Source organism: Heterobasidion irregulare (genome assembly GCF_000320585.1).
Source record: "Heterobasidion irregulare TC 32-1 unplaced genomic scaffold scaffold_10, whole genome shotgun sequence".
Taxonomy (NCBI): Eukaryota; Fungi; Basidiomycota; class Agaricomycetes; order Russulales; family Bondarzewiaceae; genus Heterobasidion; species Heterobasidion irregulare.
Window position 1 is genome coordinate 138,175 of NW_009258206.1, and position 14,245 is coordinate 152,419.

The following is a 14,245-nucleotide window of genomic DNA, read 5'->3' on the forward strand; positions in this document are numbered from 1 at the left end:
AGGGTCACGTGATGACAGACAGGTGCTAGTTGGGATATTTGAAGCTCAAAGGCTTCCGGTCTCAAAAAGTGCTCTATGAGCCTCTTCTGTCCGGCGTGCCATACTAAACATAACGTTTCGGATCTGTGTCGAACCGTCATGGAACATTTACACTGTGCGTCGAGTCTCACCCAGGAAAAACCATATATCTCATCGAGCCTGGAGCGGCTTTGAACGCGGGTCATCGTCTAGGGACGGGCGCATCAAAAAGAAAAAAATCTGGTTAGATGTCCAGACAGGTCCAGACACCGATGTGGCCTGTGTAGACGCTCATTCAGGGTGAATAGGCCGCGAATGAGCAAGCCAGTCGTGTCATGGACTATCGATGGCCTTTTCTAAACCCATCCAAAGGCCTTGTTTAGCAGGACACACGGCATTGAAGGTGCGTGGTATGCGGAAAGTTAGGATGGCATGAGCGCCTCGAACAGCATTCACATACGTGGGTTAACTTCCTGAAGAGTGATCAGAGGCGTGGAGCAGAAGATCCAATACAAGAAACCTGAGCGCGCTGTGTGCAACGTCTGCTGACGGCATGCCGATCCATCAGTCAGTTTGTACAAAATTACTGGAAGAGGGTTCTGGCGCAGCGCTGATGACGATCCCAGACAAAGACAACGGAGAGGGCGAGAGTCATCATATAGGGATCGAGAGCGAGGAAATACTTTGTCGCCGATGTCGGATCCATCACCGTGCGTGATACGGTGATGGGGGCGGTGTGCCTGCAGGCTATGCTTGATTCTCGAGCATCTACATGAGGTCTTTCTATAAGTAACGGGCGGCGGGAGTGGGCAGAGTGGGCGCCCAAGGGGATCAATGAATTGACCGAGGGTGGTGTCTGTTCGCCGGACGGGCGTCAGAAGCACGCCATTGAATTGGGACGAGGTCGGGCCTGGTCGGGCCGGGACTGGGAGCGATGTGACAGGGCGTGGGTCTGTGTGGGTCTGCGTGAGTGTTTGGGCAGAGACGCCATTTATGCTCCAGGCAGCGATGGCAGCCCGGACTCGGCACAAGGGCGCTCGGAAGCCTTGTTTGGCGATGTGTTATCTGGTATGTGCTGGCGCGAACGGAAGGGGGAAAGTCCCGGCGCGCGTTTCGAGACGAGGGGGACAGGGGCCTGCCATTTGCAGTGGACGATTGTGCGTGCGGATCTCTTATCGATCTAGGATGTAGACGCGGGACGTGTGCATGGATGACGACGCACGCGATGGGCGTCTCGCACACAGGTGGGTAAGGTTGCGCACTCCGAGGAAGAGAATGATGGATCGAGGCAAGGGACGGTCATGGGGGCGGGAGTGTATAAATGTGGCAGGAAGGGGATGGACGCGGACGGGGGGGAGGGGGTCACACGGGGCGAAGATCGGGGGACGGTCGGGGCACGCTGCGACCACGTTGGCGGCGTCGGTTGGAAGGACGCAAATCCTGCGACACATCTGTGCCGGATTTGCGGCTTCTTTCTCAAGGGGGGGGAGAGATCTGGCGTGCAGACTGCGAGTCAGCCCCCGCACAGGGTCGGATCTGGGTGGGGGCAAAGGGGCGCGCAGGGAATGGAAGGCGCGGTACACGTGAAGCCGCGCGCAGGCGCTGTGAGCGCGGCAAACAAGCAAGAAACCGGATGCTCGACTGCCAGATCGGGCGAGGTTATGGAGCCGAAGGACGCTTTCCGCTGGTGTGTGTGCGCGCGCGGGGGGCGATGGGATCGTCTCTGCGAGGAACCCGTGGCCCAGCTCTGACGTCTCAACCTACCGAACGCGCCTCTTCGCACCGCAACAGCGCCCTCTATATAGCCCCCCGTCCTCTCCCCCCTCTCCTCAATGCCTCTCCATCCCCCCAGCTCCCCCGTCTCGCTTCCCAGCATCCATGAGCTCTACCCCGGTAAATCTCCGTGCCCACCCTTGCTCTGCGGTGCCCCCCACTGACCCCGATCAAAAGAACATCTCCTGCAGCACGACCACCCCCCAAAGCACCGTCTGCCCCCCGCATCTCTTCATGATCTCCACCATCTCGTCCGTATGAGTCTCCTCCCTCTCCCCTGATCCCCTTCATCTAACTGACAACCCGCCCGTATGCAGGATCCCATCGAGGCGGCGGATCGTCGCCCACCCGTGCCTTCAGAACATCGTCTCGATGGTCCTCTGATCCCCCGACCACCCCATCAGATCGTCCACCATTTCGAAGCTGGCCCTCTCGAGACACCGTATACTTATCCGCCTCTAAGCTATGCTTCGCACGTCCCGCGCGCCGCCCGCACATATGTCCCAACTCTCAGACCGTCGTACTCCTTCGACGTTCTCCGTCCCGATCCCTCTCGTTCTTCTCTGGAATGCGTTGCAACCAGCACAACGATGGGAAGAAACCTTCCCCATCGTCCTCATGCCCACTCCTCTGCCCCAGCCTTTCGTGTTCCTTCGCCCCAGGCAGAGTCTGACCCCATCCATGCCCACATGCCTGTCTCCCGCGACGTCCGCGACACCCGGAGACATCATCCACACGGCCATTACTGTGCGCCGGAAGACGCTTCGAATGTACTAGCCAACTCCTCCACGGCCGGCCGTCGCTCGCCGTCTCTGGGCGCGACCAGTGACCACAGCGCATCTGCGGACAAAGCTGCCGATGGCGGAAAGCGCCACACTTGCCCCCATTGCTCCAAGCGCTTCAACCGACCGAGCAGTCTGGGCATCCATGTGAACACCCACACCGGAGCAAAACGTAAGGCTCGACCTATTACGCGCCTGGGTCCTCTCACTCACTTCGTCCGTTTTGCAGCGTTCGTCTGCCCACACCCTGGATGCGGCCGCGCATTCAACGTGAACTCCAACATGCGCCGTCACCACCGCAACCATTCGTCATCCGTCTCGAGCAGCATCTCTGCCACCACCTCTCCGACGTCGATGGCGTCACCCTTGCCCTCGGCGTCCGCCCTTCACATCATTCGCTATCCATCTCCCGACTCGCACCCTTACAGCAATGATCCGGACAGGTACAGAGACCCAGGGTGGGACGGGCGGAAGCGGGCTCTATCCTGGGAGTCATACATGCCTGGTCAGCATTCTAGTGGCCACGGCAGACCCGGCTACCCTTACCCATATCAGTGATGATCCTCTGACCTCGCGTTTGTTCTCCCCTACCGCACTCGTTCGCTTTCTTGCAGCCTGGTTTCCAAAGCTTTGTGCGATCGCTTATGCATGCTGTTTTGTTCACCGCTTATCCTCACTACCGAACGTATCATCCAATCATATCGCTTTCGCTCATCTGTCCTCGCATAGGCAATATGCCAAAGATGCTTCGCACGAGTTCGCCTCACATGCCCGAAGACACCGACTCTGCCTGGCAACCCATCCTGGGATGCTGTCGGCCGCTATCATATACGGTACAATGGACTGGGTGTTCGGTTTTGCGCGCAGTAGTCCTGTACCGTCAGTGAACTCGTGAAGCCCCGCGTCGCGGCCTGTCGCGGCGAAATTATGCTTCAGATTATCGACTTTTGATTTTCTCGTCGCGGAGTGTTCATTTGAACACCAGTCTCGAGTCCGACTCAGCGCATCAATACATCACAACAGCAAGTTGGTGCGATGGACTGTGTCGGTCCCTTTCACATACGCACTAATTGTCGCGTACGCTGACAGGAGCATGGAAAGTCACCCTCCTCTTCTTCCACAAGTGCGCGCTTGATAAGCGACCAATTCAGACTCTGAGATGGGTACCCCCTTCGTTTGGTGTCAGAAGAACGATGATTTCCTTGCCCACAACAGTGATATTGGTCTCCACTTAGCCGGCCATGATTGCTGCAGCTGATACGGACCCAAGGGACAAAGGGTTACTACCTCGATATTTGGTCGGTGACAAGCGAGCGATACGCTTGACAATCGCCTTGGTATTCGAACAGCTCAAATTTGCACTCTGCTAAGAGCACCCCGAAACTCGTGGACCTCGCGACGGGGACCGATGATTGATCGTCCATCATTAGATCCCTCTTGAGAGCTGGGGCATCATGGAGTCCCGCGTTTCACCTATTAAAAATTCACGGTGAGGGTGCACAATTCCACTGCCGAGGCGGGGTTATTCGCGGCATAGAGCTGGAGAAATGCGCACAGCATGATGTCACGGGATTGTCCGGAGTGTCGGCAGAGCCGCGAGGGTCTATAGATCCGTACATTTATTGAAGCCATCTGGGTGAACGCTTAACGAGAGCACGCGACGGGAGCTGACGGGAGCGACGATGTTTCGGATCCATGCGGACTCCATGCGGTCGAAGGACGAAGAGGATTGGCGAGGATTTGCACTTGAGATTCAGGCCCAGACATAGTCCCGCCAGAGTTCCCCCAACCGGGCACAGACCTCAAGCGATGTGAGCTCGCCGCGCGCGGGTGTGGGCGTAGCTGAGCGCAAGGACCGGCTACGCAAAGTTCCGAAGCGCGCTGCAGGTCGCCAACGAGAGCGCCAATCTGCACGCCATGGCTGGCGCCGCAGACGACATGCCACATCCGGCCAGTGGCAAGGGTCGTGGCGTGAACGCGAACGCGAACGTTGAAGAGGATGGAAGAGAGAGCGGGAGAGTATGTAGGCTTATTACCACGGGATAAATGATTTATGTGAAAGGGTTACATAAATGAGGCTTCTTCCAGGGCTGTCGCGAGGGCTCCCGCTCGCGCAGCTTTTAGACTTCATCCTCGCCGTCGACGTTGATGAGCACGCATCGCTCAGCCCGACGGTCCTGACCACCCCACCCATCCCCGTCGTCGCTGTTGCCTCAGGTCGATACTCTACGCCGCTGGACGGAGGACCACTAGCACAGACTTTGTCGACCGGCACCCACGCTCTTTCCCCCTCGACGCTCGACCCGACCTCGCGCTGCCCCGACCTGTCGAGCACGATGTTGTTCTCCACCGCTGCCCCCGGTAAATCAAAGGCATCCGTCCCTTTCCTCCTCGAATCCTTCCCCGCCCCGCCCTCCCACATCCCCACGAGCCCCCTCCCCACCTCGAACCCGCCCCCGTCTCTGCCGCCGTCCACGCCGTTGCCTCCGCTTCCCGGCCCTTCTCCCATCGACGAGCGCGAGACACGCATGCTCATCTCCGCCTCTCGTTCCCGTCGTGCGTCGAAGATATCTCTCTCCTCTGCTTCCTCTTCAACTTCTCTTTCGGAGCCCTTGGCTCTAATGACTGCGACGATCAACGCCTTTCCCCTTGCCGTGCCCGCTTCTCCTACTCCCAGCACGCACACCTTTGGACCTATCCACTCCCGCACACACTCCATTGCTTCCCTCTCTACCAAATCCGTTCGCTCGGTTTCTTCTTTTGGCGCCCCATCGCGACCTATTCCCGCCCACACTTCTCTCTCCGTTCGTAGCCAGTCCTCTGTTGACCGGGAACGGATACACATCCCTACCGCGACGACTAGCGCGGCTGACGGAGACGACCTTGCCTCAATCGCTCGTATGTCTCTGGATGATATCCCTCGAGCGACGCCTTCCCCCATGCCCCACTCTGACGCAGAATTCGATGATGCCGCTTTCACTGCCCCGACCGCCGGTCTCGAAGAATCCATCTCATCTATAGACATGCGTGACCTCCCTGCGCTTCAAGACGACGACCTCGACCTCGACTCGACAGCCCAAGCGCTTCACCTCGAGATGCGCGCCGCTCGCTCCAAGAGCCGTCTCCACAAGTCTCGCATCGAGCAGACGGCGGCTAGGATGCGCAATCACAGCATTCCAAACGCGAGGTCCCTGTCGTCCGAAACAGTCTCCTCTTCTCCCATCTCCACTCCGCGCAGGCGCCATGCATCCCAGCCGGGAGGAGATAGTCGGGCATCGAGTCCGGACATTTCGACCATTCTCGCCTCGACTCCACGGCCACGTCACCGTTCCTCATCTTTGGCACCGTCCCTCTCTAGGTCGCGTTCGCAGAGGCCTACAAAGACAGCTGGGTCTGCATCTCTGCCTGCATCGCGACGCACAAGCGCGGCCACTACTTCGACGCCCAAGCGACAGAGCCATGGTTCCGCCATTCGTTTGCCATCTAGCGAGCTCGCTTACCTGAACAGTGAGACGGCGAGCGAAGACTGGAATGAGGACTCGTTCGCGGAAGATTACGGCGTGGTCATTCGTGGCGGGGACGGGCTTGGGAAAATTGACCTGCCAGAGAGCGACGGGCATGATTCGGATTCGAGCCTTGATCTCCATACGCCGTTGCCGTGAGTCTTGACATTAACATCCTTCTAGCCGCACTCTTTGATATGCGAGCGTAGGAATCTCATGTTGCGCGATGGCATGCTCTCGCCGCATTCCAAGATTCTTCCTCAAAACTCCCGCACATCCTCGCCGATGCCTCCCATGCTAGACGGGAGGCCTGGAAGTACTCTTAGTGTGGCTTCTGGTGAGTGTGATGTCGCTCAAGGACGATACCTGTCTTGACTGTTAACCTTAGCAACCGGTTCGATCATGACCAAGTCCGGTATCTTTAAAGACGAGCGTGATACTATACAGCGGAGGACAAGGCACAAGGACGGGCGGCTCTTGCGAGGAGGTATCGGCCTCACGACAGGTCTCGGTTGGAGCGATAGGTGAGTGCGACCGCTTCGTATTTTTGGCTCTGAGACTGATAACATCATCAGCGAGGACGAGGACGCACCTTCGCCCTTGACCAAACGTTTATCGTCTCTTGGGCTCTCTCGGCAGTCCTCACTGTCTTCTCTTCGCGCATCGCACCCTCTGTCCCGCTCATATAGCGGTGAAGACGCGCCGTACAAGGGTCGCCTCAAAGGTTATTCGTCACTACCACCGACATCCTGGCAAGCTCGTCCCAACGGCCAGCGCGCGAGCTCGAGTACCTCATCCCTCGACATTTCAGGATCGTCCTCTCCGCTACGTCCATCTGGTATGCGGTTTTCAGAGCCGAATCCGGGTATCCTCACCATCGCCCTTGACGGTTCCAAGGACAAGGACTCTGACATGTGGACGCCGTCCACCGCTTCCACCTTGAGCCTTTCTGTCCCAGCTACCCCTGAAGGCGCTGACACGCCACATAGACTGTGGGATCGTGATAAAATCCTCCCTCCTTTGCCTCGGAGAATGGGCTCAATGGCTAGCCTTCGATACTCATCCCGCCCAGATCTTAGGCTGAAAGCAGAGAGCACAAGTGTGTTACAGTCTAACCGTGCGACACGTCCAGAGTCGCCGGCATCATCTTCTTCGTCTGCCGGTGCATCGATGGGCCATATCGCTCCGGTCACACCACAAGCTTCATCTCGGGTCTTGCTCGCCCGTCGTCCTTCGATGACTCCTCGTCCACTCCGTCTCACCGCGTCATTATCCACTGGCATGCAGCCCAGTGAGCCCACCCCAAAGGCTGGGATACCCTCTGTTAACAGCCGAAGCCTCCACGCTCAACAGCGTTCGAGAGCGGTATCAGGGCCACCATCACCTGCTTCTCGGCATGGGCGTGCTTGGTCTCCACAAAGTGCCCCTCCGGTTCCCGTAGTTGATACAAGATACAGCCTATCGACGCCTTCTCACACACCACCTACATCGCCGCCGGGGACGGCGCCACTGGCCGATGGGCCAAGAAAGCCACGGACGGGAACTGGGATGGTGTATCGCAAGAGTTCGACGACAGCCCTGTCTCAGACCCGAATGCGAGTGCCCTCAACAGTCGGATACCATGGATGAAGATGCGACGGCGATTCTCATCTTCTCTTTTTCTTCTGTCGTGTATCTTGATATGAGCCACGTTACAATATTGATCTGTCCGCTCGTTGTATTCTCTTGTTAGTGTGTCGGTTGATCCCTTGGCGGCTACTCCTCCACTTTCTAAATATCTTTACACCATCCACAATGACATGCATGTCCATAGGAACTTGCCCTTCTCGATACCTCTTAGCGTAGCCACGTACATCTGGATTACATGTTTGTCTGATACCCGCTCGTTTTTGTTTCTATGTACGCACGAGAGAGTGTTCGTGACGGGACAAGGCACACCGGAGCTTCGCTCCATTGATTTTGGTTCAACATCGTGTGCTGCTCACAATGTATAGGGTTTAAACAGATATTTGCACGATTGACCCGCTACGAGCTGGCGTGTCAACCTAAAGCGTGGCTGTCGAGCGCGGATGGAGCTGCACAAAAATACCAGGCAACGTGAGAGCCTGTGAGAGCGCATACTAGCTCCCAGGCAAATCGAGAGTGCAACTTTGTTGAAGGACAAAACACACCGGAGCTTTGCTGCGGCGTTTTGAACCACACGTTATGGAGGAATTTGGAATGATCATTGCTCAAACTAAGATCTCAGTGTAAGTTGTGTCTTCGGTACTTTGCTCTGGCATTATGAACAGATGATGATTAGTGCTTGGCATCGGTAGTTTCACAGCCGTCTGGTGCACTGGACACACTGATTCGCTGGGTTCTAGACTTCCAGCGTGTCCAGCATTTCCAGCGTGCCAGTGTGACTCTGGCCGGAGTTGACTAAGCATGTCAAAATAAAGAATGCCATTCTCACTTGAAAAGCTAGAAGGTTCAGGGTAGGACAGGGCTATGGCAGGGCTAAAGAGGCCATTAAGAGGTGAAGAAGCCATCCATGCCAATATACAGCTGACATGACGAGCCTGTTCAGGGCTTGTCATGTCAGCCATGTATTGGCAGGGCTGAGTCCTAATACATGGCTGACATGACAAACCTGTCTGCAGCTAGGCTACTTCCAAATCACACACCCTTGCAGGTAGTAGGCATTTCGGCCTGAATTTGATATCTTTTCAAACCCAGCTCACCCACATGCAAAGCAGCACATGTGCAGGTCAAGAGAAAGCTCAAAATATTATTTACAGGCAGCCTTGATGCTCAGAAAGAGGTTTAATTGACATAGAAAGGTAGAAAGAGCATAGAATAATAGTGATGAAAAAAAATTGAACACAATGGATGGTGTTTTGAACAGGACTCAAACCAGCGACCAAAGCAAAATATAATTATTCATTCCAACTTGCCTATTGCATCAAATAAAATGTTACTCAGTAAGCACTATTTATGTAGCTGGTAAGCATTTTCCCCTTATGTGTCAGGTTAGGTAACACATTCCTCGCAAAGTTCATCATTTTAGAGTGGCAAATGCTGAAATTGGTACTACCTGCAAGGCCCCAGTATTTGGAAGCAGACCTTAACACAGAACGACTGCAATCTTCTGTGTTAGTCAGCAATGGAGACCAGAGATACATCCAAAATTGGCCCTCAGACTACCAGAAAATTTCAGAGCTGTGGCGCTACATGCCACCTCACTACTGTGGGAGAAACATACATTTGGCTGAATTGTCAAGGGTCCTGTTATCAAGGGTTATAGCTAGATTCATAACAATAGGCCCAAGCTTTGGAAAAAAGGACCCAGTCAGAGCATTAAATTTAAGATCTAGACAGCGTATGACTAGGGAAAGGGATGAGGACAACAAGCAGAGAAATTGGCATCTACAGGACACAGCCAAAATATTTCAGTACCAACACAATTTGCTAAGCATGTTCTTTTTTTGTCAAGGCCCACCATTATGAATCTGGCTGTATTATATGACGGCCCATTTGTATGATGGCCCAGTTTCACAAAAAATTAATTCGCACAAAACTTTATGTTAGAGCATGCAACATTAGGTTGGAGTGTGCAACTTTGTCTTATGCGCACAACATTGGCTGGGTCAATTATATATTTAGAATTTCGGACCGGCTTGGGCCAAGGCTTTGGTTCAATCAGCTTCCATATCTGGTAAGTCTATGCTTACAAATATAACAGCCGAAAGAGGGAGTTATCGCTTGTACATGCTCCCACCCATCCAAAGATGAGAGGGAATGGGTGACTATGAATGATACATGCCAAGTAGATTATAGTCACATATAAAATATTTCCCAATAAGGAATTTTTAAACTTCAACCCACTAACCTCTCACTAATAGCTGGCATAAAACATTGGTAAACAAATACCACCTGTGGTGCCAGCCACCCAAATTTATAGCCCAACACTATTTTATCAAAAATATATTTTATTCTTTTGTTTATCAAGAGCAAATAGAATGTTGTGGTATTGTGTGTTGTGTCATATTGCAGTAGTCTTACCTTCTATCAAAATGGGTTTACATCCATATTTAGATGCTATTCTACAAACTCTTGAATCATATCAGTTCAATCTCTCAGAATTACTACTATCCCTTCTACAAAGCCTTCTCCATTCCAACTATTCTGCCCATCAGCATCTTAGCCAAGATATCAGCAAAAAACTTTCTAGTTTCTTTCTGCACCTTCACTATCATGAACAAATTAGGCTCTGGGTGTGTAAAATTTTTGCTGAAGTCTATGCAAAGAAAATTGGAGAACTCTTGGGAAAAAGGAATAGATGGTACTTTAGTGCCATCTATGTATCACTTGCACAGATCCAAGAGTTCCATATTCATGACCTAGCAAAAGATAATTGTGCTCAGGCTCCGGAGATATGGGATCTTTGAGGTGCTATGCTCACTACCAATGCCACACAACACAGTGATTTGAAGTGCTCATCAGTGGGTGGTGACATTCCTCACAATAATGCCAAAGATGACAATATGATCTATTAGAATAAACTGTCAGACACAACATAACACACTATTTCATATTTCTTGTTGATAAACAAAAGAATAAAATGTATTGTTGTTGAACTAGTATTGGGCTTCAAAAATCTATAGCTGGCACTATAAGTAGCATTTGTTTACCAATGTTTTATGTCAGCCATTGGTGAGGGATAAACAGGTTGAAGTTTAAAAGTTCCTTATTGGGAAATATTTTATATGTGACTATAATCTACTTAGCATATGTTATTTATAGTCACCCACTCTCTCTTACCTTTAGATGGGTAGGAGCCTGTTACTTGTACTATGTGGGACAGCTATTGTTTATTATCACCAATGACAATGACAATGCCTGCCACTCTTGTCCCACACTATGACAGCCCTGCCCACTGGAAGACCTCTGGCATTTCTATTCCCTTTAGTAATATTATCCCTTCTCTAATCCCTCCAAATGGCCATGTTTAATTGTGAAGCAAGCCTGGGACCTCTACCTCTGCCTTGTCCACATTACCTGCTTTTCTATGAGTCACATGCTGTGCCTAGCTACCAGGACCCCCAAAAATATATTAGAAGGAATCTGGTAAATTTTTGAGATTTTTGAGCCCTAGGCCTAATCTAGTCCAAGAAAAAGCCTTTTATAGTGCTGAGGTCTGACTTATATATCCTGCAAAAAGTCACATGTGGACACTGAGTTAGCATGGGCCCTTGGGTTTGAATCTTGTAGAGTATTTTTTTTGATCTAAATTCAACTTGTTCAAGCTATATGAGCTGTTAGCACAGACTAACAATTTTCAAGCAATTGTCAGCAATCACAATGCCAAACATCCCTTCTAATTTATTCTCACCTAATAAAATATACCATGGCCATTGTCATAGCTATAAAATGACTACGAGGGCTACATCAGCATAGCATGGGGGGCAAGAAGAGTAGTGGTGCACTGGTGGCACAGAAAAGGATGGCAATAGCTCTATGATTGTTTGGAGTCAGTTTTCTTATCTGCAGTGTTCTGTGTATTATATTGTGCTGTCTACTAGTGTCTAGTATACATTCTAACCATTGTAAGGCTTGAAAAAAGCCTAAACTTAGCAATCCAGCATTTTGGGGGCACTTGGAAGGCCTAATCTGGCAAGTCTAGAGATATTTTTGACTTTTTGAGGCCTGATCTAGTGATCCGAGCAATTTTTGCAAATCTTACATATGCCTGAACTTATCTAGCAGGGTTTGGCTGATTTTGGGGGTTTTGCATCTAAGCAATTTTGCCAACTTTTGACAAATTTCCACTCAGCCTCCCAATATATTTTTAGGGGTCCTGGTAGCTGGGCATATCATGTGACTCATAGAAAGGGCAGGTAATATGGACAAGGTAGAGGTAGAGGTCCCAGGCTTGCTTCACAATTAAACATGGCCATTTTGAGGGATTAGAGAAGGGATAATATTACTAAAGGGAATAGAAATGCCAGAGGTCTTCTAGTGGGCAGGGCTATCATAGTGCGGGACAGGGGTGGCAGGCATTGTCATCGTCATCAGTGACAATGGCTAGCCCATATAGTATGAGCAATGTACACTACTTCCAAATTACACACCCTTACAGGTAATAGGCATTTTGGCCTGAATTTGATATCTTTTCAAACCCAGCTCACCCACATGCAAAGCAGCACATGTGCAGGTCAAGAGAAAGCTCAAAATATTATTTACAGGCAGCTTTGATGCTCAGAAAGAGATTTAAGTGATATAGAAAGGTAGAAAGAGCATAGAATAATAGTGATGAAAAAAAATTGAACACAATAGATGGTGTTTTGAGTGGGACTTGAACCAACAACCAAAGCAAAATATAATTATTCATTCCAACTTGCCTATTGCATCAAATAAAATGTTACTCAGTAAGCACTATTTATGTAGCTGATAAGCATTTCCCCCTTATGTGTCAGGTTAGGTAACACATTCCTCACAAAGTTCATCATTTTAGAGCAGCAAATGCCGAAATTGGTACTACCTGCAAGGCCCTAGTATTTGGAAGCAGACCTTAATACAGAACGACTGCAATCTTCTGTGTTAGTCAGCAACAGAGACTAGTCTGCAGCTGGATAGGCTCGTCATGTCAGCCATGTATCGGCAAGGCTGAGTCTCAGTAAAAACAGAAATTCATGTGATAGTTGTGCTACCATCATGTCTTAGTCAAACTTGACTATATTTTGACAAAAAGCCTAGTTTTGTGACTAAGATTTGACTGGCCAAGTTATGCAAAAGTCCAGTAAGAGATCCATCAGTCATTGGTGTTCTTGGCAACTCCTTGGCACTATGTTTCAGTCTAGTCAAAGAGCTGGCCATGAGTAAGCAGGCAAAAATCATACTGGCACTGCCCAGATTCAAACCTAAGAGTAACAAGTATATAGCTGACTGGCAGCACTAATCCTGAGACTCTTGACCACTCTACTATACAGTCCAGTATATGAACAAAAATCAACTGCAATATATCCAACTACTCTTGAATTTGAAGGATTTTTTGACAAGTCAGTCTTTTGGACATCTATGTAACACTATATCATAGTCTCTTTATGTGAGGCAAACTTTATACTCACAGGATCTCAGATCTTATCTGCATAAGATGTGCCCCAAAAACACAAAGGTTTTCTAGAGCCTGTCTGACTTGTCAAAAAATCCTTCAAAGTCAAAAGTAGTTGGATATATTGCAGTTATCTTTTGTTCATGTACTAGACTGCATAGTAGAGCGGCCAAGAGTCTCAGGATTAGTGCTGCCAGTCAGCTGTATGCTTGTTACTCTTAGGTTTGAATCTGGGCAGTGCCAGTATGATTTTTGCCTGCTTACTCATGGCCAGCTCTTTGACTAGACTGAAACATAGTGCCAAGGAGTTGCCAAGAACACCAATGACTGATGGATCTCTTACTGGACTTTTGCATGACTTGGCCAGTCAAATCTTAGTCACAAAACTAGGCTTTTTGTCAAAATATAGTTAAGTTTGACTAAGATGTGATAGTAGCATAACCATCATATGAATTCCATTTTTACTAAAGCTGAGTCCTGATACATAGCTAACATGACAAGCCTGTCTATGGCTAAATAGGTTCATCATATTAGGAAAAACCTAGAATGTTAATTGGAGCTAACTATCTGACATTTTATTTCTTATAGTCCAATAGGGTCTAAGGTTATATATTTTTTGTCTAAGATTTGGTCTAATGTAGGCTGCTATTTTTAATGCTAATTTTTTGTTTTCAGATTCTAATTTAAGTATAAATAAGGTATATTTTTGTTTGTGGGTCTAGTATAATACAAAAGTCATAGAGTCATAAAAACATCATATGTTAATAAACTCTGATATAAGTATGCCTATCTGTAAATGGATTTAAATAAAATGTTCAACATTTTTCTAAGACATTGCTATTTGACCACTCATAGTTAGCAACTGGTTCAAACTTAGGAATACACTTCACTGAATCTTAGAAACTGGAATAATACTAGTGTACTGCCAATTACCTCAATATTCTCTTGTGACCTTGTACATAAGATGATTTTTTTCTGCAGTAGAAGAAAATGCCTTGAACCACTCAACATAAGCTAAATGATATGGATATGAATGCCCTAGTTGGAAACACCTTTGACAAGGATTATTGAGGAAT

General features: G+C 49.8%; 2 protein-coding genes across 2 annotated transcripts; one reads left to right on the forward strand and one right to left on the reverse strand.

Annotated features, from left to right (window-relative positions):
• Positions 1 to 2,648: 2,648 nt before the first annotated feature.
• Positions 2,649 to 2,885, forward strand: HETIRDRAFT_18791 (uncharacterized protein; the record flags this gene model as incomplete). Its single annotated transcript, XM_009552163.1, has 2 exons — positions 2,649 to 2,745; positions 2,803 to 2,885. Coding segments are annotated over 2 exons (180 nt in total), but the record flags the coding sequence as incomplete, so codon positions are not given.
• Positions 2,886 to 6,775: 3,890 nt separating this feature from the next.
• Positions 6,776 to 8,081, reverse strand: HETIRDRAFT_441679 (uncharacterized protein). The gene has a single exon (XM_009552306.1). The coding sequence runs from the start codon at positions 7,357 to 7,359 to the stop codon at positions 6,802 to 6,804; it is 558 nt and encodes a 185-aa protein (XP_009550601.1). The 5' UTR covers positions 7,360 to 8,081; the 3' UTR covers positions 6,776 to 6,801.
• Between the last annotated feature and the right edge of the window lie 6,164 nt (positions 8,082 to 14,245).

What these genes read in the sequence shown, in the direction of transcription:
- HETIRDRAFT_441679 (XM_009552306.1), bottom strand. Translation starts at nt 7,359, where the DNA reads ATGCCAGTGGATAATGACGCGGTGAGACGGAGTGGACGAGGAGTCATC.